Genomic DNA, 25508 nt, shown 5'->3' on the forward strand with positions numbered 1-25508 from the left:
AAAACAGTCAAGGATTCTATTCCTTTCACAGTAGTGCCAAAGAAGATGAAATACTTGGGAGTATACCTAACAAAGGACGTGAAAGATCTCTACAAAGAGAACTATGAAACTTTAAGAAAAGAAATGGCTGAAGATGTTAACAAATGGAAAAACATACCATGCTCATGGCTGGAAAGAATCAACATTGTTAAAATGTCTATACTACCCAAAGCAATATATAATTTTAATGCAATTCCTATTAAAGCTCCATTGTCATATTTTAAAGATCTTGAAAAAATAGTACTTCATTTTATATGGAATCAGAAAAAATCTCAAATAGCCAAAACATTACTCAGCAATAAAAACACAGCAGGAGGAAACACGGTACCAGACCTGAGACTGTACTATAAATCAATAGCGATCAAAACAGCATGGTACTGACACAAAAACAGAGAAGTAGATGTCTGGAACAGAATAGAGAACTAAGAGATGAATCCAGCTACTTACCCTTATTTGATCTTTGACAAGCCAATTAAAAACGTTCAGTGGGGAAGATTCCCTATTTAACAAATGGTGCTGGGTAAACTGGCTGGCAACCTGTAGAAGATTGAAACTGGACCCACACCTTTCACCATTAACTAAGATAGACTCTTACTGGATAAAAGATTTAAACTTAAGACATGGAATTATAAAAATACTTGAAGAAAGTGCAGGGAAAACTCTTGAAGGAATCGGCCTGGGTGAATATTTTATGAGGAGGACTCCCCAGGCAATTGAAGCAGTATCAAAAATACATTATGGGGACCTGATCAAACTAAAAAGCTTCTGCACAGCCAAGAACATAGTAAGTAAAGCAAGCAGACAGCCCTCAGAATGGGAGAAAATATTTGCAGGTTATACCTTCGATAAAGGTCTAATAACCAGAATCCACAGAGAACTCTAATGTAGTAGCAAAAGAACAAGTGATCCCATCTCAGGGTGGGCAAGGGACTTGAAGAGAAACTTCTCTAAAGAAGACAGATGCATGATCTACAAACACATGAAAAAAAGCTCATCATCCTTAATCATCAGAGAAATGCAAATCAAAACTACTTTGAGATATCACCTAACCCCAGTAAGTGTAGCCCACATAACAAAATCCCAAAACCAGAGATGTTGGCGTGGACGTGGATAAAAGGGCACACTTCTACACTGCTGGTGGGAATGCACACTAATACGTTCCCTCTGGAAGGATGTTTGGGGAATACTTAGAGACCTAAAAATAGACCTGCCATTCGATCTTATAATTCCTTTACTAAGTTTATACTCAGAAGACCAAAAATCACAATATAACAAAGACATCTGTACCAGAATGTTTATTGCAGCCCAATTCATAATTGCTAAGTCATGGAAGAAGCCCAAGCACCCATCGACCCATGAATGGACTAGCAAATTGTGGTACATGTATGCCATGGAATATTATGCAGCCTTAAAGAAAGATGAAGACTTTACCTCTTTCATGTTTACATGGATGGAGCTGGAACATATTCTTCTTAGCAAAGCATCTCAGAAATGGAAGAAAAAGTATCCAATGTACTCAGCCATACTATGAAGCTAAATTCTAGCTTTCACATGAAGGCTATAACCCAACTATAGCACAAGACTATGAGGAAAGGGCCAAGGGAGGGGAAGGGAGGGGGGAGGTTGGTATGGAGGAAGGGTAATGGGTGGGGCCACACCTATGGTGCGTCTTAGAATGGGTACAGGCGAAACTTACTAAAGGCAGAATACAAATGTCTACATACAATAACTAAGAAAATGCCATGAAGGCTACGTTGAACAGTTTGATGAGAATATCTCGATTGTATAGGAAACCAGCACATTGTACCCACTAACGTAGACAGCTGTGATTTAACAATAAAAAAAAAATTTTTAAAGGAAAAAAAAGAAGTAGGGCCCTATTTCACTTGGACTGGTTTCTTTAAAAATAAGTAACATACTATTTAGCCTTAAATGAAAGGATATTTAATTGCTTAGATAATGGGAGTAGTTTTAACAGTGATACATAAAATAAATGATATTGGGACAGATCATAAATTTTTTTTAAAAACCAGCATGGTTTATGACAGTCATTGCCTCTACAGTAACTCTATAAGCTAAAAACTCTGCCTAAACTCTTTAAATCAGCTGAATTCAGTATCCTACAAGAAAGCAATGCTAAAGAAAATGTTAAGCTATCTATTTCTAACTTGTATACCACACCTTTTCCACCCTGACCCAACAACGTTGTGGTGTAAGTTATAACACTGCTTCAATTAGGGCCTACAATTAGAGTCACTACCATGACTTCCTACCAGGTCTTTAGGACTTTTTTGATCTGCTGCATCATTTTTTCTATCTCCATTCCCCAATGTAAATCTACCTCCTACTATACACACAAGATTTAATGACAACTGTATATTCCAAGGCATTCCATTCTAAAGAGGTTTTAAGCAGTATGTGCCACTGATAACTTGCCTGCCAGAACAATTTAGAATTATAGACTGTTTTCCTGCCAAAGCAGAAATATGGTTAAGAGGTGAGGGACCAGAACAGAGCAGCATGAAAAGGTCAGTATTCTGAAATCTCTAACACCAACTTAAGAGACTTAAATGTATATTTGGTTTTGTATTTAAAATAAAATATTTCCTGATTTATAAGCACAAAAATGTTTTTTATTAGGGGAAAGAAAAGCAAATCTCACTGAAGAGGCAAATATAAAACAGCTTAATCTATGTATTTCCCTTACATAAGATATATAAAGGAAAATGACTGTTTCTGCTATAAGAAATTTAGGACTATTTTAAGATTGCAAGAATTCTACATCAAAAACTGAACTTAAATTTCCAAGTCAGTGAGTCTTATCCTTTTTTTGGAAAGACCTATTTTTTAGAGCACAAAATGTGTAGGCCCTTTGCCCTGAATATATATTTACCCCCTAAAATCTGCAGTATTACTTCAAAATATTCACAGAACTTCTCCTAATCATGGATCTTTGTTTTAAGAAATTACCTCTTCAGCAGCGCCCATAGCTCAGTTGGTAGGGTGCCAGCCACATACACCAACGCTGGTGGTTCGAACCTGGCCCGGGGCCTCCTAAACAACAATGACAACTGCAACAAAAAAATAGACAGGCATTGTGGCAGGTGCCTGTAGTCCCAGTTACTTGGGAGGCTGAGGCAAGAGAATTGCTTAAGCCCAAGAGTCTGAGGTTGCTGTGAGCTGTGATGCCAAAGTACTCTACTCAGGGTGACAGCCTGAGACAAAAAAATAAATTAAACAAATTAAATAAATAAATTACCTCTTCCTAATAGATTTTAAGCTGCATTCAAGAAGAGAAATTCTTCTTCAGATATGTGCTTAGAATTGGGAACTAGGGCGGCACCCATGGCTTAGTGAGTAGGGCACTGGCCCCATATACTGAGGGTGGTGGGTTCAAACCCAGCCCCGGCCAAACTGCAACGACAAAAAAAAAAAAAAATAGCTGGGCGTTGTGGTGGGCACCTGTAGTCCCAGCTACTTGGGAGGCTGAGGCAAGAGAATCACCCAAGCCCCAAGAGCTGGAGGTTGCTGTGAGCTGTGATGCCATAGCACTCTACCGAGGGCAACAAAGTAAGACTCTGTCTCCAAAAAAAAAAAAAAAAAAAAAGAATTGGACACTAAAACCTTAAAATCAAAGAACCAATTATTTCACAATTTAAAGTCCATATAACTTCCAGAATTATTTTCTAAGAAAATTTGTAATACATCAGTTCCCACCTTCGAAATTCATTTACATCGTAAGTCCCCCATCCTAGTAATTCTGGCCCTTCTCTTCTCCCAGTTCATCCTCTATAACAGACCATTCTCCTGTCATTGGCATCAAGATGATTCTCATTTAATAAATACGTGCTGACCATCCACAATGTGATGGAATAGAGAAAAAGACAGACATGATCCATGTCTTCACAGGGCTTACCATGTTCCCTTCTATATCAACTAAAAAGCAATTCGAATGATTAAAAAATACTATTACCCTCTTATATGTCTATATTTTGTACCCTGAGTGTGAAACCTTAATAAGAAACTATAATATTGTTTTTGTCGATACCTTCCCGCATACCTGCCTCAACAAAACTAAATGCAGTGCTGGGCGCAAAACATTCCTGTAACAATGGCTAATTATGAGGTGTTTAAAACTTTATTATATACATAATACTTGTGCATTGTGGCAAAACTGGAAAATTCAGAAATTAAAAGACAAAAAATTCTAATTACTTTTGAATTCAAAAAAACCCATCACTTTTTTTTTTCATAATCATAATGATTTATATATTGTTCCCTAAAAGCTTTAAATTTGCTCATGATTTAATCCTTTCTTCTCTTAATCACCTTTGAAGATTCAGTTTGGAAAGGACCCAAGTAAACACCACTCACTAGGTATGTGTAACTTTAAATGATTTAACTGGACTCTCATCTGCAAAACAGGAATAAGGTAAACTTTACAAAGATATCTGCAAGGAGCCAATGAAAATTTATGTGGAAAAACTATTATCCACTACAGAGTATTTGTAATTATGCCTCTACCATCTATTAGGACTTCATAATGACTATTACTCAAAGTGTGAGACTACATGTTTCCTTCTATGCTCAAAGGATTTTCAGTGTTTTCTGCTGCCTCCTCCCTAATATCTAAGTATACAACAAAAGCAATAGGCAGGGGAAACTCTTGGTCTGTAAGTGTGAATGGAATTATGAAAGAATTTAAAAGAACAATCACCCCAGTAAGGTAGTACATGGAGAGAGTCAAATCCTTCCAGGGTTTGTGAAGGGGCAATGGTGCTATAAAAGTTGTCATTGAAAAGAAAAAATATTTGCAACATGCAAAGATTAATAATCGCTAAGGAGTATGCAAAAAGAAGCTGGAGCATTAAATTTATGGTTTTTTTAACTTATGTTTTTTATTGTAACAACAGCATAATTAATTTTGCAATGTAAAAACCAAAAACTGTTATTTGTTCAAATTCTTGATTGCTACTTTTAGATATTTTGAGTAAGAAGGAACAAAGAGAAAAAAATGACCAAAGGATATGAAGTGTCAATTCATAGAAGAGAAAATACAAATAATTATTTCCCATATATTAGCAAATGACTCAAATTTCTATAGCTACAGTCAAATACCTTCATATGACGATTAAAGGTAAAACCCCTAAAATGTGACATAAAAATGGCAAAATTTAAATTTAATTAACACAAATATGTAATTTTATAAGTATCTATGTAAGCACAGATCTACTTTGACTGGGGGCTTGTGAAGCACTAAAACATTAAGACCTGAAAGAGGAGGAGTAGGAGGAGTTATGAGGGAGAAAAAAATGACAAAAGAAAGGAAGAATGATGAGTAAGACAATTTGCTGTCAATAATTCTTGTTTACTTTCAATAACATGAGGACAAATATAATAGAAACATGATAAAGAGGTATTTTTTTACTCCTGTTCAACTGCAGTTTAAAGAACACTCTTCTTCATTCTTGAGGTTTTCTGTTTGTTTTTTTTTTTTTTGAGACAGAGTCTCACTATGTCGCCTTCAGTAGAGTACCATGGCGTCACAGCTCACAGCAACCTCAAACTCTTGGGCTTAAGCAATTCTCTTGCCTCAGCCCCCCAGGTAGCTGGTACTACAGGCGCGTGCCACAATGCCCAGCTACCTTCTTGAGATGTTTTCATAAATACTGGAAGACAAGGATAATTTCTGAAGGCTGAACTACTGGGTTGATCTTGAGAAAAAATTTCTGAACGTAATCAACTTAATGTTTATATAATATATAAATTTAAAATTAGTTCTTGAAAAATAAGGTCTAGCATTGGAAATATTCTGACGACAATTTTTAAAGTATTTCCTTGATATGTGACACACTCTTATATATTAAAATGATATGTATTAAAGTATCTAACAGTACCTAGTGTACAGAAGCTCAACTAAAGTTCTCTTCCTTGATCACCAAGTCACTTCCAAGTAATGAAAATTAAATTCTGGTAGAAAGGATTTATTCTAAATTAAAGGTTGCAAGACATAAGTATAGAACACTGGAATTCAAGTCAAAGTTCTATTATTAATTCCAATATTCTTGTGCAAATTACGATAGAAAATATTGTGTGAAATTTTACCTTCCTCATGTCACTGTCTTTACCATCATTCCCCATTACTACTAATTAGTAAGGCTGTATGAAGAATGTTTTTAATGTTTACTTCTACCTTACTTTGTTACAGAAGAGGTAAACAGAACAGAAATATAGTTGTGTACTAATATTTGTCATATTTTCCTTAATTATGGACTAAATACAAACCAGTATCCAGAAAGGTAAACTACTACATATTGTGAAACAATTTTAATGCAATAAATAGATGTTAAAGAATTGGCCAAAGAAAACACAATTTTTAGAATTTTTACAAGCCAAACACAAAAAAGTGACTTCTACCCTATAAGTTTGCGGCTTCATAATTTACCTCCTTTATGTGCCTCAATTTGGAAGCATTTCCACGTTTACAATAAATTTTCTAAGAATTTCAGTTTGAATTCAAATTTCTTAAAATTTTAGGGTGTCTCACTAATCAGAAAAGCTGGTCTTGATGCTATTTTCTAACCTGAACAAACTCAAACTTTCTATTGCTGGGATCTATTCCTTTATAAAGTCCTAAATCACTTTGGTTATCTTTTTTTCTTTAGCCCCTATAATTAAAGTATGTCTCTTTATTTTTTATTTATTTATTTATTTATTTATTGCAGTTTTTGGCAGGGCTGGGTTTGAACCCACCACCTCTGGCATTTGGGGCCGGCGCCCTACGCCTTTGAGCCATAGGCGCCAACCTAAGTAAGTCTCTTTAGAACCATGACATGAATATCAAAGTGAAGTTATGTTAGCATAGCCTCTTATAATATTACCAACTATAGCTCTTTAGCTGCTGAGAATAATTTGCTTTTGATGATATAAAAACAACAATAACACAACAAATATATAAGCATCTCATAAAAAGGCTTGCTGGTCTATCTTCCATGACTCTCATAAGGTCTTTTCCTTTTTCTTTTTTGACCACCCATATGAAGTAGAATAGTTGGCCTGCAAATATTTTCATGAAGTCTGAAATTTAAGAAACACTGCCTTAAAACTCTTTAAAAGCAGCTGTTTAGCTTAACACAGCAGTGGTTAAGGAGAGAAATGACATCTCTTACTTATTTAGCTGTATGAATATGTTGATATCTACACATCACATAACTGTTCAAAGCCTATGTCTCCTTTGCCATGTTAGAATAATTCGATCTGTTTTACAGGATTGTTAGAAAAAATTATCTAAAATATCTTAAAACAGAGTACTGCATATTCTAAGTACTCAGCAAGTATCTATGATTATCATGACCTTTGTTTTTAAAGATAAACTCTGATAATCTATACTACAATATTGATATATTGGTTTCTAGTATTATCAATTTAAAGCCGTAAAAAATTCTAAAACAGCAAAAGCAAACACAACTCCTATTTTACATTTCTATATATTTTAGATCTACCAGATGACCTTAATATGAACTATTCAAAGCTGACTTTATAAAGGAAATTACCTCCTGCTATTGCCATATCTGGAAACTAGCAGAGACAAATTAACATTGCTACCAAGGTACTTTCACTATTACTTTCAAAAAAGCCACTGTCTGTTAAAGAAGCAGATTATGGATAAGTACATACTAGAATGTTTTCAAATGCTAGATGAAGAAACTTCATATTCTCCAGGGGAAGTCAGGCTCTAACTGCAATATTTAAAATGTTCATAAGCAGCTTTACTCAAATTAGAACTAAGTAGGGATCAGAAAATGTATCTATAGGGAGTTATCTGCTAAAATAGCAGATGCTGAAACAATAAAGCTAGGGCTAAGCAAAAACTTAGGAATCTACACACCTTGTTATAAGAATTGTATTTTTAAAATATCACTACTTTTTAATCTACATAAAAGTTTACAGTTTACAGTGTGATTTCTTATTTGTTCCAACCAACAACACTATAAATTATGTAGGAAAATTACTTTTGTCGATAAAGGCAGCAAGGTTCTGAAAGTTAACGTGTTATGTCAAAAACTACTGTTAGGAAGTGACAAATCAAGAATTTAAAACCTGGCCTTCTCGCTTGTACTGATATTTCAGGGTTCTTTCCACAACTCCATAAAGCTACTTCTAAGGAAAGGGACAAATAAGCATCTTCCCAAAAAGAAATCTCTAGGCTAAACTACAGACTGCTTTAGCTACATACTAGCTGTAAGTGATTTCACCTTATTAGGCCTTTATTTTCTCATCTGTAAAATGAAGGAAATGGATTAGCAAACAAGAGGCCCCTTCCCGCCTAAGGAGAAATCTACAAGATTGCACCCATTACAGCACACAGGCTACTTTGCATGTTATTGTTAGCAACAAATTCCAAGTCAGACAATAGTGTTAATAGCTCTCCTAAGCAACCTATTGTAATTAATTATCAAACAAATTCTTCACTCCTGACAGATGTTACCTCAATATCATTAAGTTTATGCACAGAAAACAGTCTAAACCTCGTAGGGATTATAATGGAAATGACTAATCTCACTAACCATTCTTTTTAGTTTGAAAAAGTGCTCTTAAAACATAACAGTTTAAAGAAAATTTATGGGTCAACTAATACCAAAAAAACCAAATATTTTCACAATTATTCTTCACAATGTGTTCCAACAAAGTGTTTTCCAAATATCTCAACTACCAGTTCTCCAATCTACCTCAGAAGAATGTTACGTTTCCAACCTACTTCTACAGAAAAATGGGTAACATCGACAACTTAATAAAAACATTTTCCTTTCAAATTCTTTCCACAAGTTGGACACGGCTCCAAATAAACTGAGGCCTTTTTCCCTCAGATAATAAAGAACCAATACCAGAGACTGCATAATATATTTTTAGCTACCAAGTTCTTTTCTCATTTAAAGATTTTTGCTCTCTTTACTTCTGCTCAAATATTCTTCATGGAATAGCGTGTGTATGGAACACATCAGATTTCTCCTTTCCCAGCTCTGCTTAGTTCATGAAACTAGTCCAACAAAAACGAATTCTTAACAACTACTCTAAAAACTATTTGGGATAGAGAATATTAAAGGTATCCTGTAGTTTAATTTTCATTCCACGAATACACTCAACATTCTGGTTTTCCTTCATCTTAACATCTTGCCTGTCTCTAAAATAGAACACATAACCTGAAATGGTTAAGCCTGACCTAAGTCAAGCTGCCCATAGAGCTTTAGAATTTTAGTCAGTGCTTGTGTCAACTATACAAGATCCTTACCAGGTAAAACCTTTCCTCTCCTGTCTGTTATCTCCCAGGAAACATTTATAATCTCTAAATGTTTTTGCTTTTAACCCAAATTAAAGATTTTTCTCAATAAAGTTAATATAAGGATTTCATTTTAGACAGTCGACACTATCTCATTTCGCTGTTATGTCATTTGGCACCAATAGAGTACATGCTTTCCTAGTTCTCAGCTAATCTCCAGGAAAACCTTTGTATGATTTCAGAAACTGAAACAGATCGGTGCCCAAGATTTTTAATGGCCTACTTGAGTAGCTTTTAAATAAGCAGTTAATTTACCTTAAAGACCTATTTCACTCATTAGCCTTCCTTCATAATTTAAAATAAAAAAAGAATACATGACTGAGAAAACATATTCATTCCAACTTCAATATTAGAGATAATCCCAAAGAGTTACATATCACTGGATCTACAAAACGTTTCACTCGAGTTTGCAGTTTAGCCACCGTTGCCCAGTGGAAATTACAAACCTGGTGACCACACTGCTTTAAACGTTTCCTACCATTTCAACTAGTGCAATATTGTTAACTTCCCATCCTAAACGGTTTCCTACTGTTATTATTAAAACAGCTGTCAGCTGCCAGGCTTCGGTAACCTCTTTGTACAACCCTTTATTCAACGCTTTGGGATCCTCAAGGACGCGTCATTCCACATCACTCCTCAAAATGAGATCTAAAAACCTGACGCCTCCGAGGGTCTCCGATCATCACTTGCATGGGCACGAGAAAAACCACGCCGAGAGCTGATTGCCCAATGCAGCAATGTTAGCTCACACCGGCATTTAAGACAGGGCGGCCGCTCTCCTTTTGACGTGAGACTACTAAGGCAACAATTTCTTCTCGCTTTCATACGTCTCCCTGGACCCCGGCTACCTCCACTCCCGAGCCCAGCGGCCGCAGCTGAGTCTCCGGCGTCCTCGCCCGCACCTAGACTGGCGGCGGGAGCGCGCGGCGGGCCAGGCGCGCCCCCGCCCCCGCCTCGCCGGGTCCGGCCGCCGCACGCTGTCGGCGCCCTCTCGGGCCGCGCACACTCGCACGCACACGCTCCCCCAGCCGCGCCATGTTCCGGGAGGCGGCAGCAGCAGCCCAGCCCCGGGAGCGGCGGCGAGGGGCGCTCGCGCCCCGCCCCGCCCCGCGCCCCCGCCCAGCTGGCGGCTCCCACCTGAGCCGCGGCTCCTCGGGACGCCGGGAAGGCGGCGGCGGGCGGGGCGCGGCAGACCCGCGTCGGGGGCCACTAACGGCCTGTCACTGTCAGGCTGGCGGCGCCTCGGCAAAAGGCTGGCCTGACGGCGCGTCCAGGGCCGGGCCGGGCGGGGCGGCGTGGCTAAGGCGCGTCCCCTACCTTGCTCTGGAGAGGGAAACTGGAGCAGCGCGGAACTGCGGGGGTCTCCTCCCAGGCGCCGGGGACAGGCTCGAAACCGCGCCCCTCCTTCCTCCTCTCCTGTCGCCACGCCCCCCTCGCCCGCAGGGACTCGAGGCGCGACCAGCTGAGGAGGGTTTACCCCCTGAAAGAGTGCCTTGGTGTGGCCGTCGCTGTCGTTGTCTTCCTCGCCGCTGCAACCGCCACTAACGCCGACGGGGCCGGGCTTGAAAACATCTCCCGTCTCGGTCTGTCCCTCACCACAGCCTCCTCGCTCCCAGGACAGCGCCGCCTGGCTATTGGCTGTGGCGTGGGCACGTGACTCCTGCAGACACGTGACTCCCGCGGGCACGGGACGGGCGGCGTGACCGCCCCGCCCCCCGGCCCCCGCCCCTCCGGCTGCTCTAAGGAGAAGCATCTCGGGCAGCAGGGCGGGGGAGGAGGAACGTACCAAGTGGGCGGTGGCGGGGGGGGTGCAAGCCGGAACTCCTCCCTTCGCACTGCTCAGTCTCCCCGCCCCACCCGGCTGTCACCGCCTCTTCTCTGTTGTCACCCACCGAGAAAAGGATGAGGCAGCGCAGGCGCCGCTGACACTGCCGAGCAAAGGAGTTCTGCAGTGGCTTTTTGTGGCTACCATAGCAGTGGCTGTGACTGGAGACTCCTGGAAATGGCGGCATGAAGAGGCCCCACGTAGGGTACTAACATACTTTTTCCAGGAGTTGGGTAAACGAGTTTGAGTTGGCCACAGGAAAGACAACGGGAGGACCACAGCTTGAAGCTGAGGCCAGGGTTTCTACCCCACCGAGCGGCTCCTGCCAGCAGGCTCGCCCGGCTGTCGGACGAGACGGAGTGGCAGCGCGTTTGTTCCCTCCACAGTGCGCCTGCGTGGCCGGAGCAGCCTGCACCTGCGCCTGGAACAAATCGTCCCCGGTGCCAGATGGGGCCGGTACCCACCCCAAACGCGCATTGACATGCACCTGTCCAAGGGGATCGCAGGACACCTCTCAGTAACATCTTCTGATGGCCTTTTTGAAAGAGAAATTTCAGTGCGATTTTCCAGATGTGGTATACTGAGTGTTTAAGAGGGAACTGCCCAGGTACACTGAAAGCGTGCATAAGGAAAACCTACTAATACCAGCTCAGCATTGCAATACCGTGCCCTGACTTCTGCTAGTAGGCTCGTTTTATTTACATAGAGATTAATCTGCAATTGTTTGTACATACCTTAACCTAGTTAAGCACCCAAGGAGTTACATACTCGGGGGGAAATCATTATCTCCATGTCATCTGTAGCCTCTAAAAACTCCTGTAGCATCCGTTTGTGACAATGCATGCAGTTACAAACTTTTACTAGTGACTATCCTTTATGTCACTAATAAACTGAAGGGTTCAGATGTGACCACGGCAGATGAGGTGACATTCAGACTACTCAGGGAAGGTCAAGTCCCAACAAATTACTATATAGAGCATAAACCTACATTAAAGATCAAGAGTTTTTCCTTTTCTAGGTTCTTGATTTCTCCCAACTATAAAACATTATGTTCACATAATATCAACAGCGTAGCTAGAAGTGGAATAGCGTTACGTTTTAATTTGGGTACTTATGTAGTGAAATACAAAAAAAAAAAAATGCCTATAAAAAAGCTAAGAGAGGGATATGATAGAAGGAAAAAATTTTCATTGTGTTACCCTTCCTGCCACTTGGGAAATTGCTATTGCTACCTTAAGTAAAAAATCCCTAAAGGTAAGTTCTTAAACACATACTTAAAAATAATCATCATGGGGCGGTGCCTGTGGCTCAAAGGAGTAGGGCACCGGCCCCATATGCCGGAGGTGGCGAGTTCAAAACCAGCCCCGGCCAAAAACTGCAAAAAAAAAAAAAATCATTTTTTTAGGCATCATAATGACTGTCTGAAGAGCAAGGCCCCAAACTGGACTCAGAAATTTTTAAACAATTTGATTAGAGTTATTCATGCATTAAAGCTATTTTTTCTTATTTGCAAAACTAAAATAATCTAAAGCTAGTTTCTTGAACTGGTAATAAAGATTTTATCGTTTCCTCTATATTGTAATATCTATTCTATACAGTGTTTTACATATATACTGATCTTTCCAACTTATGATTATACTTCCGATTTCCTCACTCAATTATTTTTTATATACTTGAAGTGTCAGAGTAGCCAAGGATAATGTCAAAAATGTTTTGTACCTTTCTTTTTTTTAAAGAATGATAGTGATTCTACAGACAACTACCTTAGCCTTCTTATACCTTCAGTGTGCTTGAGGTGTCACTTAACAGTTGGAAATACAATAAGTATTACATGCTGTAAATATGAAAATATTTAAAAGGAATTACTGACATAAGTGTATATAAAGGGCATGTTAACTTAGAATGTGGCTGTGGCTAAAGATGTGAAAGCAAAATACATCTGAAATTTGACAGAATTTTTATTTCACAGTAATCCAATATTATTCATAAAAGGGACCAGGCAGTTGAAAATGGATGACATTGGAGTAACTGTTAACTAGATTGTATAATACTGTCTTCATAGTTAGCTATAAATAGCAGAAGACTTTAAAATGGTGCTCTGTCGTTTTGACATAAGTATAGCTACACATTGGGTCCAGGTTACCACAAGATGTGCACAGCATAGAATTAACAAATAATATAAAAAGTTTATATAGATAGGAAGTTCATATTTTATTTTTCCAGAGACGAATTTACAGGTAAATGAAAGTTAAAGGCCTGCTTGTACACCAAAGCCAGGTCCTTTGGGTGGTTCAGTCAAAGAGGTAAGACCTCCAGCTGGCTCACAGGAGAAGCGCCCACTCCTAAAATAACAGAAAGGAATATTAAGTTAATGATTAACATTTGTACATTTTTACTTAAAAAATTATAATTATTATTTCATAACAGTCTAACTATTTTTCCTTCAAGAACTAGCATGTTTTATTTAATTCAAACATATTAACTGCTGGAAAATTTTCTATTCCTAAAGTTAAATATGAAAAGACATGTCAAAACTCATAAGTATGAAATATAAAAGTAGCACTAATATTAGTTCCCATTTACTGAGCAATGTACATACATTAGCTCATTTAATTTTTATAACAATGAAGGGCATGGGCAGCGCCTGTGGCTCAGTGAGTAGGGCGCCGGCCCCATATGCCGAGGGTGGCGGGTTCAAACCCAGCCCCGGCCAAACTGCAACAAAAAAATAGCCGGGCGTTGTGGCGGGCTATTTTAGACAGAGTAGTTTGGCTACTCTACTACAGGCGTTGTGGCCTGTAGTCCCAGCTACTCGGGAGGCTGAGGCAAGAGAATCGCTTAAGCCCAGGAGCTGGAGGTTGCTGTGAGCTGTGTGATGCCACGGCACTCTACCAAGGGCCATAAAGTGAGACTCTGTCTCTACAAAAAAAAAACACAAAACAATGCCGGGCAGTGCCTGTGCCGGCCCCATATACCAAGGGTGTTGGGTTCAAACCAGGCCCTGGCCAAACTGTAACAAAAAAATAGCCAGAGTTGTGGCAGGCACCTGTGGTCCCAGCTACTTGGAAGGCTGAGGCAAGAGAATTGCCTAAGCCCAAGAGCTGGAGGTTGCTGTGAGCTGTGACACCACAGCACTCTACCCAGGGCAACAAAGTAAGACTCTGTCTCTAAAAAAACAAAAAAACAATGCCATGAGACAAGTGATACTGGCTTTATTTTAAGCTACAGAAAGCAAGGTTTGGAGACTTCAGCATCTGCCAAAGATTAGAGTAAAAAACTAAGGTGAAAATACAACCCAACCCGAGAGAACATTTTTAAAAAACCTGTCTTAATAAACCACAGCACTACATTTGTTCTTTCTATACTTGAAGTTTATTTAGATTGAGATCTACTATCACAGTGAACAGAAGAAACATGTACATTTATACTCTGTATTTGGAAATAACAGAAACTGGATTCCTTGACAAATAAGATTTGGGAGAATATCCCTTAGAAGTACTGAAGTAATAATCTATTTATGTTTTTTTAAGGCTATATAAGTAGTAGCAATTTTTTGAAAAATGATTTCAGACCAGGGTGGCCACCACAGACATAAATAGAAGAAAATAAGAACAGGCCCTGATGGAAGAATTTGTGAAGAGAGGCAGAGCAGAGGTAGAAGAACCTGTCTGGCTTTTTTTCATCCATAAACATATTTTCTGGGGTAATTGCTCACCTCTGCCCTGGCTGACCTCTGTTGCTAGAGCCTAGCTCAGCACCTAATCCATATCACTTAACCCTTCCCCCACTAATCCCTGGCTCTGCTAACTTACTTTGTTCCTTCTTTAGATTTTAGCTAAAGAATTTGTTATTTATATGTTTTCAACCCCCTCTGGCTTTGCCCTTCACATTTTATCATCAATCCTGTAAGTCTATTAATTAGAGCCCCAGGAAGTCATTTTCTGTTGAAGGCGACAGGAAAATGACACCAGATAGTCATCTGTAAGATCCTGCACGTTATCACGTAATACAAATAACTGTGATGTATTGTAATGAACAATGCTACATAGGTCTTTTTGTTCACTATAGAAACAGATAAATAGCAGTCCTTATATACTATCTGTCAGAGCCTAGTGTTAATGTTGTAGGGTAAGTGGCAAAATGATACTTAGCTAAGGAAAAAAAAAAAAAAAGACAGTATTTGACTTTGTATTTTATTTTTGTTTTTTGTTGTTTTTTTTTTCCGAGATGGAGTCTCACTTTTGTCACCTTGTAGAGAGCCGTGGCATCATAGCTCACAGCAACCTCAAACTCTTGGGCTCAAGCAATCCTCTTGCCTCAGCCTCCAGAGTAGGTGGAACTACAAGTGCCTGCCACAACGCCTGGGTAATTTTTCTATTTTTAGTAGAGACAGGGTCTTGCTGTTGCTCAGACTGGTTTCTAATTCCTGAGCTCAGGCAATCTACCTGCCTTAGCTTCCCAGCGGGCTAGGATGACAAGCAAAACCACTACACCCAGATTGTATTTTTGTATTAACTGGGTACAACTGCTTTTCTTTAACTGCTAATGAAATAATGAAATTAATTTATTTTGGAGGACCTTTCAGCTACCCCTTCCTTCAAACTACTCTGTCTAAAACTTTTCTCTTGATCAATTATCAAAATGGAATGTGATTTAAATGTTTCCTTTTCGAAGTCTCTTAAAAGCTGAGCATTTAGTATCTTAAAGCTTCTCATCAGTTTGAATGAATATGGATCTTTTTAAATTAATAAGCTCCTTAATATTAAAACCTTCTTTACCAATTTAGGAAGACTATAATAACTAAAGTTTGGGGAACAATAAATAAAATTAATCATATATACTAAATGAGTTTTCACAGGATTATGGCATTTTACATATGGTAGTAATTTTAAGAATGATCTGGCCCAGAGTTTCCTAAAATTTGTTCCATGAAATTAAAATCCCATGACATACTTTATTATTGTTTTAGAGACAGGGTCTGGTTCTGCCACCCAGGCTGAAGTACAGAGGCAAAATCATAGCTTACTATAGCCTTGAACTCCTAGGCTTTCGGCTCTAGGGATCCTTCTGCCTCAGCCTCTCCAGTAGCTGGAACTATAAGCATGTGTACCACACCCAGCCTATGGCATACTTCAGAAAAAAGGGGTTCTAGTGGTCCACAATGGCTGCAAACCTTCTCCTTTCCCTGCCACTCACACAATCCATATTTAAACATTATAAAGACTATAAAATCTGTCAGTTAAGCCTGTAATTTTAACCTGTTACAAATGTAATTCTCCCCTAGCCCCATCTGTAAATATGTCTCAGAACACACAAGAGGCAGTGACTTAGCCCTCTGTATTCACCTGACAGCCATAATTTACATGAGGGTTTTTCACTTAATGAACAAAAAATGACTTTCCATGATAATCTCATGTTTAAAATGCCATCTAATATTTTACCTTGTTGTCTTCATTAAAATTCAAAAAGTAAATTTTTTTTTTTTTTTTTTTTTTAGCATTCCAACACTGTATATATATGTATCATTTTAATTCATCTGCACTCTAGAAAACTTGGCCTTCCTGTAAACTTTTATGGCTTAAAGGTAAAGTATTTTATGGAAGTTTAGTGCTTATCTGTTTATTATTGCTGAGATATAGTATAGTCACCATTGCCCCTACTTTTAGTGTTTAAAAACACTATAAAGTCTAGAGTCATCTCTCAATAACCACACTGGTACTATAGCCTAGCTATATGTTTTTTACTTCTCAGATACTGCCTGAACCCCACAGAACTGTGCAAAATTTAAGATCTTTATAAAACTAAATATGAAGAATTCAAATTGTATTTAAAAGTAGTTATAAACTAACTCTTCTATAATAAAGAGAACTTCTATTAATTAGTAATTTAAGCCAGGTTTAGAAGTTGTTTTTCTTTAACCAAATTTTTACTTTTTATTTATATATAAAATAAAAATATTTATTTTTCTTTAAATTAACCAAAAATAAGAACAATCACAGCATACAGATATTTTCTAATGTCAAAATTAAGAAAGAGTATAGTGGACTCTTGAAAAACACAGGTGTGTGTATTGCATGTGTTCACTTATATTCTGATTGTGTTTAGCTTCTGCCACCTCTGAGACAGCAAGACCAACATTTCTTCTTCTTCCTCCTCAGACTACTCAAAGTGAAGATGACAAGGAAATGTCAGAAGACACTCAAAAAAGGTGAAATAGGGCAGTGTCTGTGGCTCAGTGAGTGGTGCGCCGGCCCCATATACAGAGGGTGGTGGGTTCAAACCCAGCCCCTGCCAAACTGCAACAACAACAACAAAAATAGCCGAGGGTCGTGGTGGTCGCCTGTACTCCCAGGTACTTGGGAGGCTGAGGTAAGAGAATTGCCTAAGCCCAAGAGCTAGAGGTTGCTGTGAACTATGACACCACAGCACTCTACTGAGGGGGACAAAGTGAGACTCTGTCTCTAAAAAAAAAAAAAAAAATGTGAAATAAATGTAGACAAAGCAACTATCTGTCTATTTGTGTGACAGGAGACTAATATTGGATTCATGTTGTGAATTAACAAAGTACGAGATTCTAAACGACAAAATTACGACTATAGAATTATAAACATCAACATCTAATCAGAAAAAGGGAGCCATCTAAAGAAACCAAATAGATTACAAGAGGAAATCTTCACTTGAGAAGTTGAAAGAAGTTACCGGTTTGAGCACAAACATAAGAACAGCATAAACTTATTTAAAAACATCTAAATCCTAAAAAGGAGTTAAAGCTTGTAGAAAACACTATGAGATAGGGTCTTTTCTGGGTCAGGATATCTATATTTGAAGCAAGATGGCTAAGGGATAGGACCATTAGCTAAGAAAGATACTGTAATGTTAACCACCAAAAGATTTTACTTTACTTGCCTCTTTATTATAAAGGAGAATGATTTTTCACAATGGAAATGTTTTATCTCCTTAAAAACAAACAAGTGTACCCCTAAAAGTGAGGAACTAGGAAGAGAATGCCAAAACTCTTTAAGTAAATCTATAGGCACAGGGTGTTGAAAGTGGTATATGCAGGAGAACCTCTATAAGTTGACCATGCCAGGGACTGTAACAAACCGGTCAACACACGGAGATGGTCAACACAAGGAACTGGGCCAACTGCACTGATGCACACATGTGGTGCGTGTCAAGTGAGGTCAGCCTGGCGTGGTGGGTCAACCCGGTAACCTCAGCACTCTGAGAAGCCGAAGCAGGTGGATTACTTGAGCTCAAGAGATCAAAACCAGCCTGAGCAAAAGCGAGACCCTGTGTCTACTAAAAACAGAAAAATCTAGCCAGGTGTTATGGTGAACATCTGTAGTCCCAGCAACTCAGGAGGCTGAGGTGAGAGACCAAGAGTCTGAGGTTGCTGTGAGCTATGATGCCACAGCATTCTACCCAGGCACAGAGTAAGACTCTGCCTCAAAATTAAAAAATAAAAAATAAAAAAATTAAAAAGAAAGAAAGAAAATAGAAAAGAAAAAAGAAAATTAGGTCAATTTAAGGAAGTGATCACTGTAGTCAATGAAGGTCCTACCATATCTGCTTCTTAGAAAAAGAAAGCAACAATTAACAAAAGCCATCTAAGCTAGTATTTACAAAACTCAGTTATCTTGAATTGATCTCATTGTCTCGTTAAGGAAGGTTGTTAGTCTGCCAGAAGGATGAGTCAGTACTTCTAGAGAGAAAACTATAGAACCACTTATACTTAGTAATTCAACTTCAAAAACTGTTATTTTCGATAAAACTTAGGAAGAAGTATTTTAAAACAAGAGAATAAAAAGCACATAATAGCTCTTTTGAAATATCAGAATAATACACAGCCATTAAAACCTACCAACATGTTAAAAGAAGAAAAAGTTTGTAAGACATTAAGTAGAAAAAATAATTATAGAGGGATTACAACCATAAAAAAACATGCAAACACTGGCTATTATTAAAGAATTTTGAGTAACTGAACACTTAGATATGAAATAGCAGTAAAAATTCAGTTCATAATTGAAAGAAAAGTTAATTAGTATGACACGACTCTAGGATAGGAGCAACCTGGATAAACAATGGATCAATATAAAAAGATCTATCTAGGCATTCTAGATGACTATTAAATGCAATCGACTGTGTAATATATCTGAAATAAGGGTTGATGTAACTAGGCTGCATTATTACAAATATAATGTCTGGAACAAAAGAGGCAGACCCATAATCCTCTGTGCTACTAAGTACATATCTCAAATACTATGATTAGCTTAAGTACCACATTAAAGTCACTAGAGCCAACTAGAAAACCCACAGAGGACAGAGACTAAAGTTGTATTACATAAGGAAAAAAACTGAAAAAACTGTGAATATTCAATCTAAGAAAAAAATATGGAGAAGATAAAATGGCTATTTCAAATAAATGAACAGCTATCATTTGGAAGAGATATTAAAACTATCTTGTGTTGGCCAAGTGGGGTGGCTCACATCTGTAATCCCAGCACTTTAGGATGCCAAGGAAGGAAGATCACTTGAGGCCAAGAGTTCAAGACCAGCCTCTCTCTATAAAAAATATAAAAATTAGTCGGGCACTGTGGCACATGCCTACAGTCCCAGCTGCTTGGGAGGTTTCATGAAGCAGGAAGATCGCTTGAGTCTAGGAGTTTGAGACTACAGAGAGCTATTATTGCACCACTATACTCCAACCTCCGTGAGACCCTGTCTCAAACAAACAAAAAAGATTGTGTTGATACAAAGGGCAGAATTAAATTTTTAGGAGGAAATTAGAGGGTTTTAGGAGTAATTAGTCTTTGAGTCAATCTTCTACCAGCATGAATTTTTAAACAATGGAATAGGTTTCTCTTTGTAGTAAATTTTCCTTCTCTGTAAATACTCAGATACTCAATAGGGTTTTAGGGGAAAAAAAAAATTTTTATTCTAGATACCATCCAAAGCTCTTGCCAATTCCTATGAACTTAGGGTATAAAATTTTAAAAATTAAGTTTATGTGAAAGATTAGTTTAGGTTAAGCCATTAAAACTTATTATATGTATATGAACAAAAGCATACCTTGGCCCGGGTTTTGGAATTTTGCCAGCCTTAAGCTCATCAATAATATCATCAATATCCTTAGGCGTCAGATCCTCCTAGGAAAAAACAAATTACAACAGTCATGTTGAAATTATTTCATACTGCTTGAGTCTGTAAATCCCTAAAACCAGTTATTTTATTGTCTGCCTGCCTATCAGCTCACAAGATAGTTACCAAGGTAGCAACAACTGAATAATTCCTATACATAGCATATAGGGCTAAATATAAACTGCAACAAGAGCTGTAGCTGAAGAGGCAATACAGAGTAGTGCTTCGCAGTGAAATACATCTGCATTTAAGTCCTGGCCCCACTACTTACTAGCAATCTTGGACAAATTATTCAGCCTCCCCAAATTTGTTTATCTGTAGACCTACTTCAGTGTGTTTTTGAGGATTAAATGAGAAAATATAGAAGTTAGAACAATGCAAGGTATATGGTCAATAAACGCTATATCCTTGAAAAATGATGAGGTACCAAGAATAATTAGTAACTTGTAAGTAGACTCCTAGTATCTCTCCATAATCTTATCAAAGCTCTTACTACTAACTGAAACAATCTCTATCTCTTCTGACAAATCCATCTATAGGCTGTTGCATTTAGATTTCTAATGCTACTTACAAAGTCTCAACTAATTCCTATTTAAATCCAGAATCCAAAAATTCAGTGAAAACACGTTTTGGACAAATGAAACACCAAGTAAAACTTGGCTTCAGGATTTCAAAGCCTAGAGGAGCAAGGGACAAAGCCCCCAGCCAGCCCAAGAGACTATAACCGGTCGAAACCATACAAAGTAAAGATCCCCAAATGCTATATCCTTAATATAAGAGAAAACAAGAGGTGCAGAACAGGGCTCATTCCTGTAATCACAGCACTAGGAGGCTGAGGCAGCCCTGGAGCTCAGGAGTTCAAAACCAGCCTGAGCAAGAGCAGGTCTGTCTCTACTAAAAAATAGAAAAATTAGTTGGGCATGGTGGCTTATACCTATAGTCCCAGATATTCAGGAGGCTGCAGCAGGAGACTACTGAGGACTACTTGAGCCCAGGAGTTTAAGGCTGCTGTGAGCTAGGCTGAGGCCATGGCAGTTTAGCAGGGAGGGCAGAGCAAGACTCTGGTCTCAAAAAAAGGGAGCAAATTAGAAATTAAACTATCCCTGAAAGAAAACTGCTAGCCTGGAACTTTTGGACTAGAGGAGAAGAGGAGACATAGGGGACATAGTGAGCGAGGGGAGGGGCTTTTCCTAGGCCAGTAGGGACTTCTAGGAGCAAGAGAGGATCCCTTCTTTTTTTTCTTTTCCCCCTATACAGGGTCTCATTCTGTTACTTGGGATAGAGTGCAATGGAATCATCACAACTCTCTGCAATGTCCAACGTCCAGGCTCTAGCTGGGCCACCACTGTACTTGGCTAATTTTTTGTAGAAATGGGGGTCTGCCTGTTGCCCAGACTAGTCTCTAATCCCTGGCCTCAAGTGACCTTTCTGCCTAGGCCTCCCCCAAGTGCTGGGGTTATAAGTATGAGCCACTGTGCCAAGCCACAGATCCCTCTTGAAGAATCTACTTCACTCTGTCCTCAAACAGCTTCCATAAACAAATTTCTAAGAAATATGACCTAGCAAGATCTGAATGAGACCATGATATAACTAGGGTGGCAAGTGATTTTTTGAAAAGATAACAAGAAAATTCCACGAATCTGAATAGTAATAACATTTCTAAAAAATGTAAAGGTCAAAGAAGAGACCAAAAATACAAAACTTAACAGACAAGTACTCACTTAAAAACAAAAAAGCAAAACTTATGAAATCCAGCTAACGTAGTACTGAGCAGTATGATACCATCTCTATAAAATTTTTAAAACAAGTGCTATTAGTCTGGCTGCATACATACATGAAAAAAAAATTTAAAGCATGTATGAGATGAATATACATTAAATTTATGATAATGGGGGATGAAAGATTTAGGATCGGAGTGCTTCGCCGTATATCTAGCTTATTTCTATAAATGATGACAAGGATAATTGTAATATCTGAAGTAAAATGTGGGAAAATGTTAAGTCTTATCTGTTAAGTCTTCATAGTTGCCATGCCAAGGTTATTTTGTTTACTAACATGTAAATTACTAAATTTTTCATAATTTAGAAGTTTAAAACTTTTGTCATCCTCTAAAGGGAAATACATTTAAAGACAGTTTTTTAAAAACCTGGGTATTTATGCCAACAGCTTTTTCTAAATGAGCCAACTCAGAAACGAACATCTACAGGACATGAAATCAGTATTTAAGGTATTTTACATATGACATACAACTTAAACTTACATTGAATGAAATACTCACATAATAGTTGTCATTTATTTGAACCATGGGTGCATTTACACAGGCCCCTAGACATTCCACCTCTATAAGAGTGAAAAGTTTGTCAGGTGTAGTCTCCCCAACCTTTATTCCTAAAAACATAAATAATCTCCATTAGGACCAGGTTATACTTTGACAGAAATTCAGTTTAAGAAAAAGAAAACCCATAATACATTACAGAGATATAGTAAGTATTTAAGAGTATTACATTTTTTTAAAAAAGAAAAAAACTTATGTAATTAGAACATGCAAGGATTGCTTTTCCTTTTTTTTTTTGTGACAGAGTCTCACTTTATTGCCCTCAGTAGAATGCCATGGCATCACAGATCACAGCAACCTCAGATTCCTGGGCTCAAGTGATTCTCTTGCCTCAGCCTCTTGAGTAGCTGGAACTACAGGCGCTTGGCCGAGGCTGGGTTTGAACCTGCCACCTCCGGCATATGGGACCGGTGCCCTACTCCTTGAGCCACAGGCGCCGCCCAACACCTGGCTATTTTTTTAGAGACAGGAGTCTCACTTTTGTTCAGGCTGGTCTTGAACTCCTGAGCTCAGGCAGTCTCCCTGCCTTGGCCTCCCAGAGTGCTGGGATTACAGGTGTGAGCCATGGCGCTGGTTTGTTTTTTTTTTTTTGAGACAGTTTCATTTAGTCACCTTTGGTAGAGTGCCAGGGCATTGTAGTTCACAGCAACCTCAAACTCATGGGCTCAAGTGATCTCTTGCCTCAGCCTCCTGGGTGCCTGTCACAACACCCAGCTATTTTTAGAGAAAGGGTCTCACTTTTGGTCAGGCTCGTCTTAAACTCCTGAGCTCAAGCAATCCAACCATCTCAGCCTCCCAGACTGCTGGAATTACAGGCATGAGGCACAGCCCATGCAAGGATTTAAGCAAATGTCTTCCTTTAAAAAACAATCAGGGCGGCGCCTGTGGCTCAAGGAGTAGGGCACCGGTCCCATATGCCAGAGGTGGCGGGTTCAAACCCAGCCCTGGCCAAAAAAAAAAAAAAAAAAAACAATCAAACTTCAACAAACCCATCTCTAGTGTTAATTATTATATAGCAGTGCATCAGACTATATTTTCATTTTGATTGTGAAAATTAAACTAAAATCAGTCACACTATATGATTAGCAAAACTTGATTTATAATAGAAAAATGAAGCAGACATATATTGTGCTAAGAAAGATAGTCAAAATAAAGTATAAAAAGCAAACAGACATAGTATATTTATGTATTTAATAATCAATATGATATAAAATCTGTAATACACCCAACTGTTATCAGAATTTATACATTAGAGCTCAGGAGTAGGATTTTGAGCTGACTTCAACTTTCTGTTGGAATACTTCAATACTGCCCAACTATTTTTACAACATGCAAGTACTGTATACTTAATAACAAATTAAAGGATAAGTCCTTATCTTGCATTTGACATATGTAGGTATAAATGCAGCAATGGCATTTTGTATGGAAAAATCCCCATTTACTTTTTAAATGCTACTATTATACAATAACACCTATTTCAAACGCCCCTTCCTGAAGCATTCTTACTACACTCTTATTTGTTCCATGGCTGCTTTAGAAGAATGTATGCATAATAATAGTCATTTTTACATGTCACATGCTATCACACAGTAAGTGAAACCATTTTCTAAACAATGAAAATTTTAACACTCCTAGAAGCTTTTCAAACAAACTTAATGATTTAGAAAGAAAAGATAACAGATAACTCAGCTTTGAGGCTAAGAACTAAAGTAGAACACAAAATTGGAAGAAATAAATGTGGGCAGTAACAGACAGCCTTCTACCAGGGAAATAACAGATCCAAGAAGCTGGTGGAAGTTGGAAACCCCAAGAAGATAGAAATATGTCAAATCAACCTGGCTTATTGTACCCTCAATGAATCCCCAACAATAAAAAAAAAAAAAAAAAAAGAAAAAGAAATATGTCAAATCAATAAAGACAATTTTACTTTTTATCAAAGTCACAATATAATGTATCCCATACCAAGCTTTTTCTGAATTGCTTCCAGGATGCTGTCAGAGTTTCGAAGCATGCAAGGGGTAGTAGTGCAGACCTGAATGTGATACTTTCCAACTGGCTTTCGATTATACATTGTATAAAAAGTTGCTACTTCGTATACTCTCATTGGAGGTACTTGTAAAACTTCTGCAACCTAAAACATTAGGACATTTTAAAATATTAATTGAGCTTTTTAGGTATGTTGTAAAAAGTACAATTTCAACATTGCCTCAATTTGGTAAAAATAGAAAAGTTCTTCATAAGTGGAAAACATTCTTGTATTGCTAATTACAAGATATAAACACTTTGATTTTTGCAGACATCTTACACTTAAATCACACAGAGCACAGAAATTCGTGGAGTCATAGCACTGCCTCCTCCTTCTACCCTACTCCTCATCTCTGAGAAAGGATATTCTTTTTCCCTTAATCTTTAAGTCTTTCACTATTAAGAATCTCTACTTTGACCAACTTATATTTTGTCATTTTAATAGTCTAAATGGCAAAAATTTAGTGGTCAAATCCCAATAAAGAAAACAATTAGATTTTTAAAACTCTACACAATTTTTCAAAAAGGCCTTGATGTTACTTGTGAGGTACAGTACCTGCAAATGGTACTGCAAAAGAGAAAAGGTTGAGAATCAAAGCTATTAACCCATATTTGTTTACATGTCTACATTTAGATATCTCTGCATACATCTCACACACACACTTTTCCAGAATAATCCAAAACACAACTTTCATTTCATATCACAATACTCTTTCAATAGCTGGATATAATAGACAAGTACTTCCCAACCCTTTGCATCAAGGCATGAATAGAAAATACCTGTTCTGATGTCCCAGGGTTCGGAC

The 25508-nt window shown here is 38.2% G+C and overlaps 2 protein-coding genes and 1 long non-coding RNA gene across 9 annotated transcripts in view; 1 reads left to right on the forward strand and 2 right to left on the reverse strand.

Annotated features, from left to right (window-relative positions):
- Window positions 1-11095, reverse strand: part of ANKRD12 (ankyrin repeat domain 12) — a 125158-nt gene extending 114063 nt beyond the window's left edge. For all 5 annotated transcript variants that reach the window (XM_053572036.1, XM_053572034.1, XM_053572033.1 and 2 more), the window contains exon 1: window positions 10694-11095. The gene's annotated coding sequence lies outside the window, so the exon portion shown is untranslated. The remainder of the gene's footprint in view (window positions 1-10693) is intronic.
- A 126-nt stretch (window positions 11096-11221) lies between these two features.
- The window catches only part of LOC128572091 (uncharacterized), a 36860-nt gene continuing 22573 nt past the window's right edge, over window positions 11222-25508 (forward strand). The window contains exons 1-3 of the long non-coding RNA XR_008376041.1: window positions 11222-11406; window positions 11588-11808; window positions 15429-17409. This is a non-coding gene — a long non-coding RNA (uncharacterized LOC128572091). The remainder of the gene's footprint in view (window positions 11407-11587; window positions 11809-15428; window positions 17410-25508) is intronic.
- Window positions 13394-25508, reverse strand: part of NDUFV2 (NADH:ubiquinone oxidoreductase core subunit V2) — a 37459-nt gene continuing 25344 nt past the window's right edge. For all 3 annotated transcript variants that reach the window (XM_053572040.1, XM_053572041.1, XM_053572042.1), the window contains 4 exons: window positions 24640-24808; window positions 22621-22730; window positions 20274-20350; window positions 13394-13543 (listed from right to left, as the gene is read on the reverse strand). In XM_053572040.1, coding sequence (XP_053428015.1) covers window positions 13450-13543; window positions 20274-20350; window positions 22621-22730; window positions 24640-24808 — 450 coding nt within the window. In that variant the 3' untranslated portion in view covers window positions 13394-13449. The remainder of the gene's footprint in view (window positions 13544-20273; window positions 20351-22620; window positions 22731-24639; window positions 24809-25508) is intronic.

Source organism: Nycticebus coucang, chromosome 19 (assembly GCF_027406575.1).
Source record: "Nycticebus coucang isolate mNycCou1 chromosome 19, mNycCou1.pri, whole genome shotgun sequence".
NCBI lineage: Eukaryota > Metazoa > Chordata > Mammalia > Primates > Lorisidae > Nycticebus > Nycticebus coucang.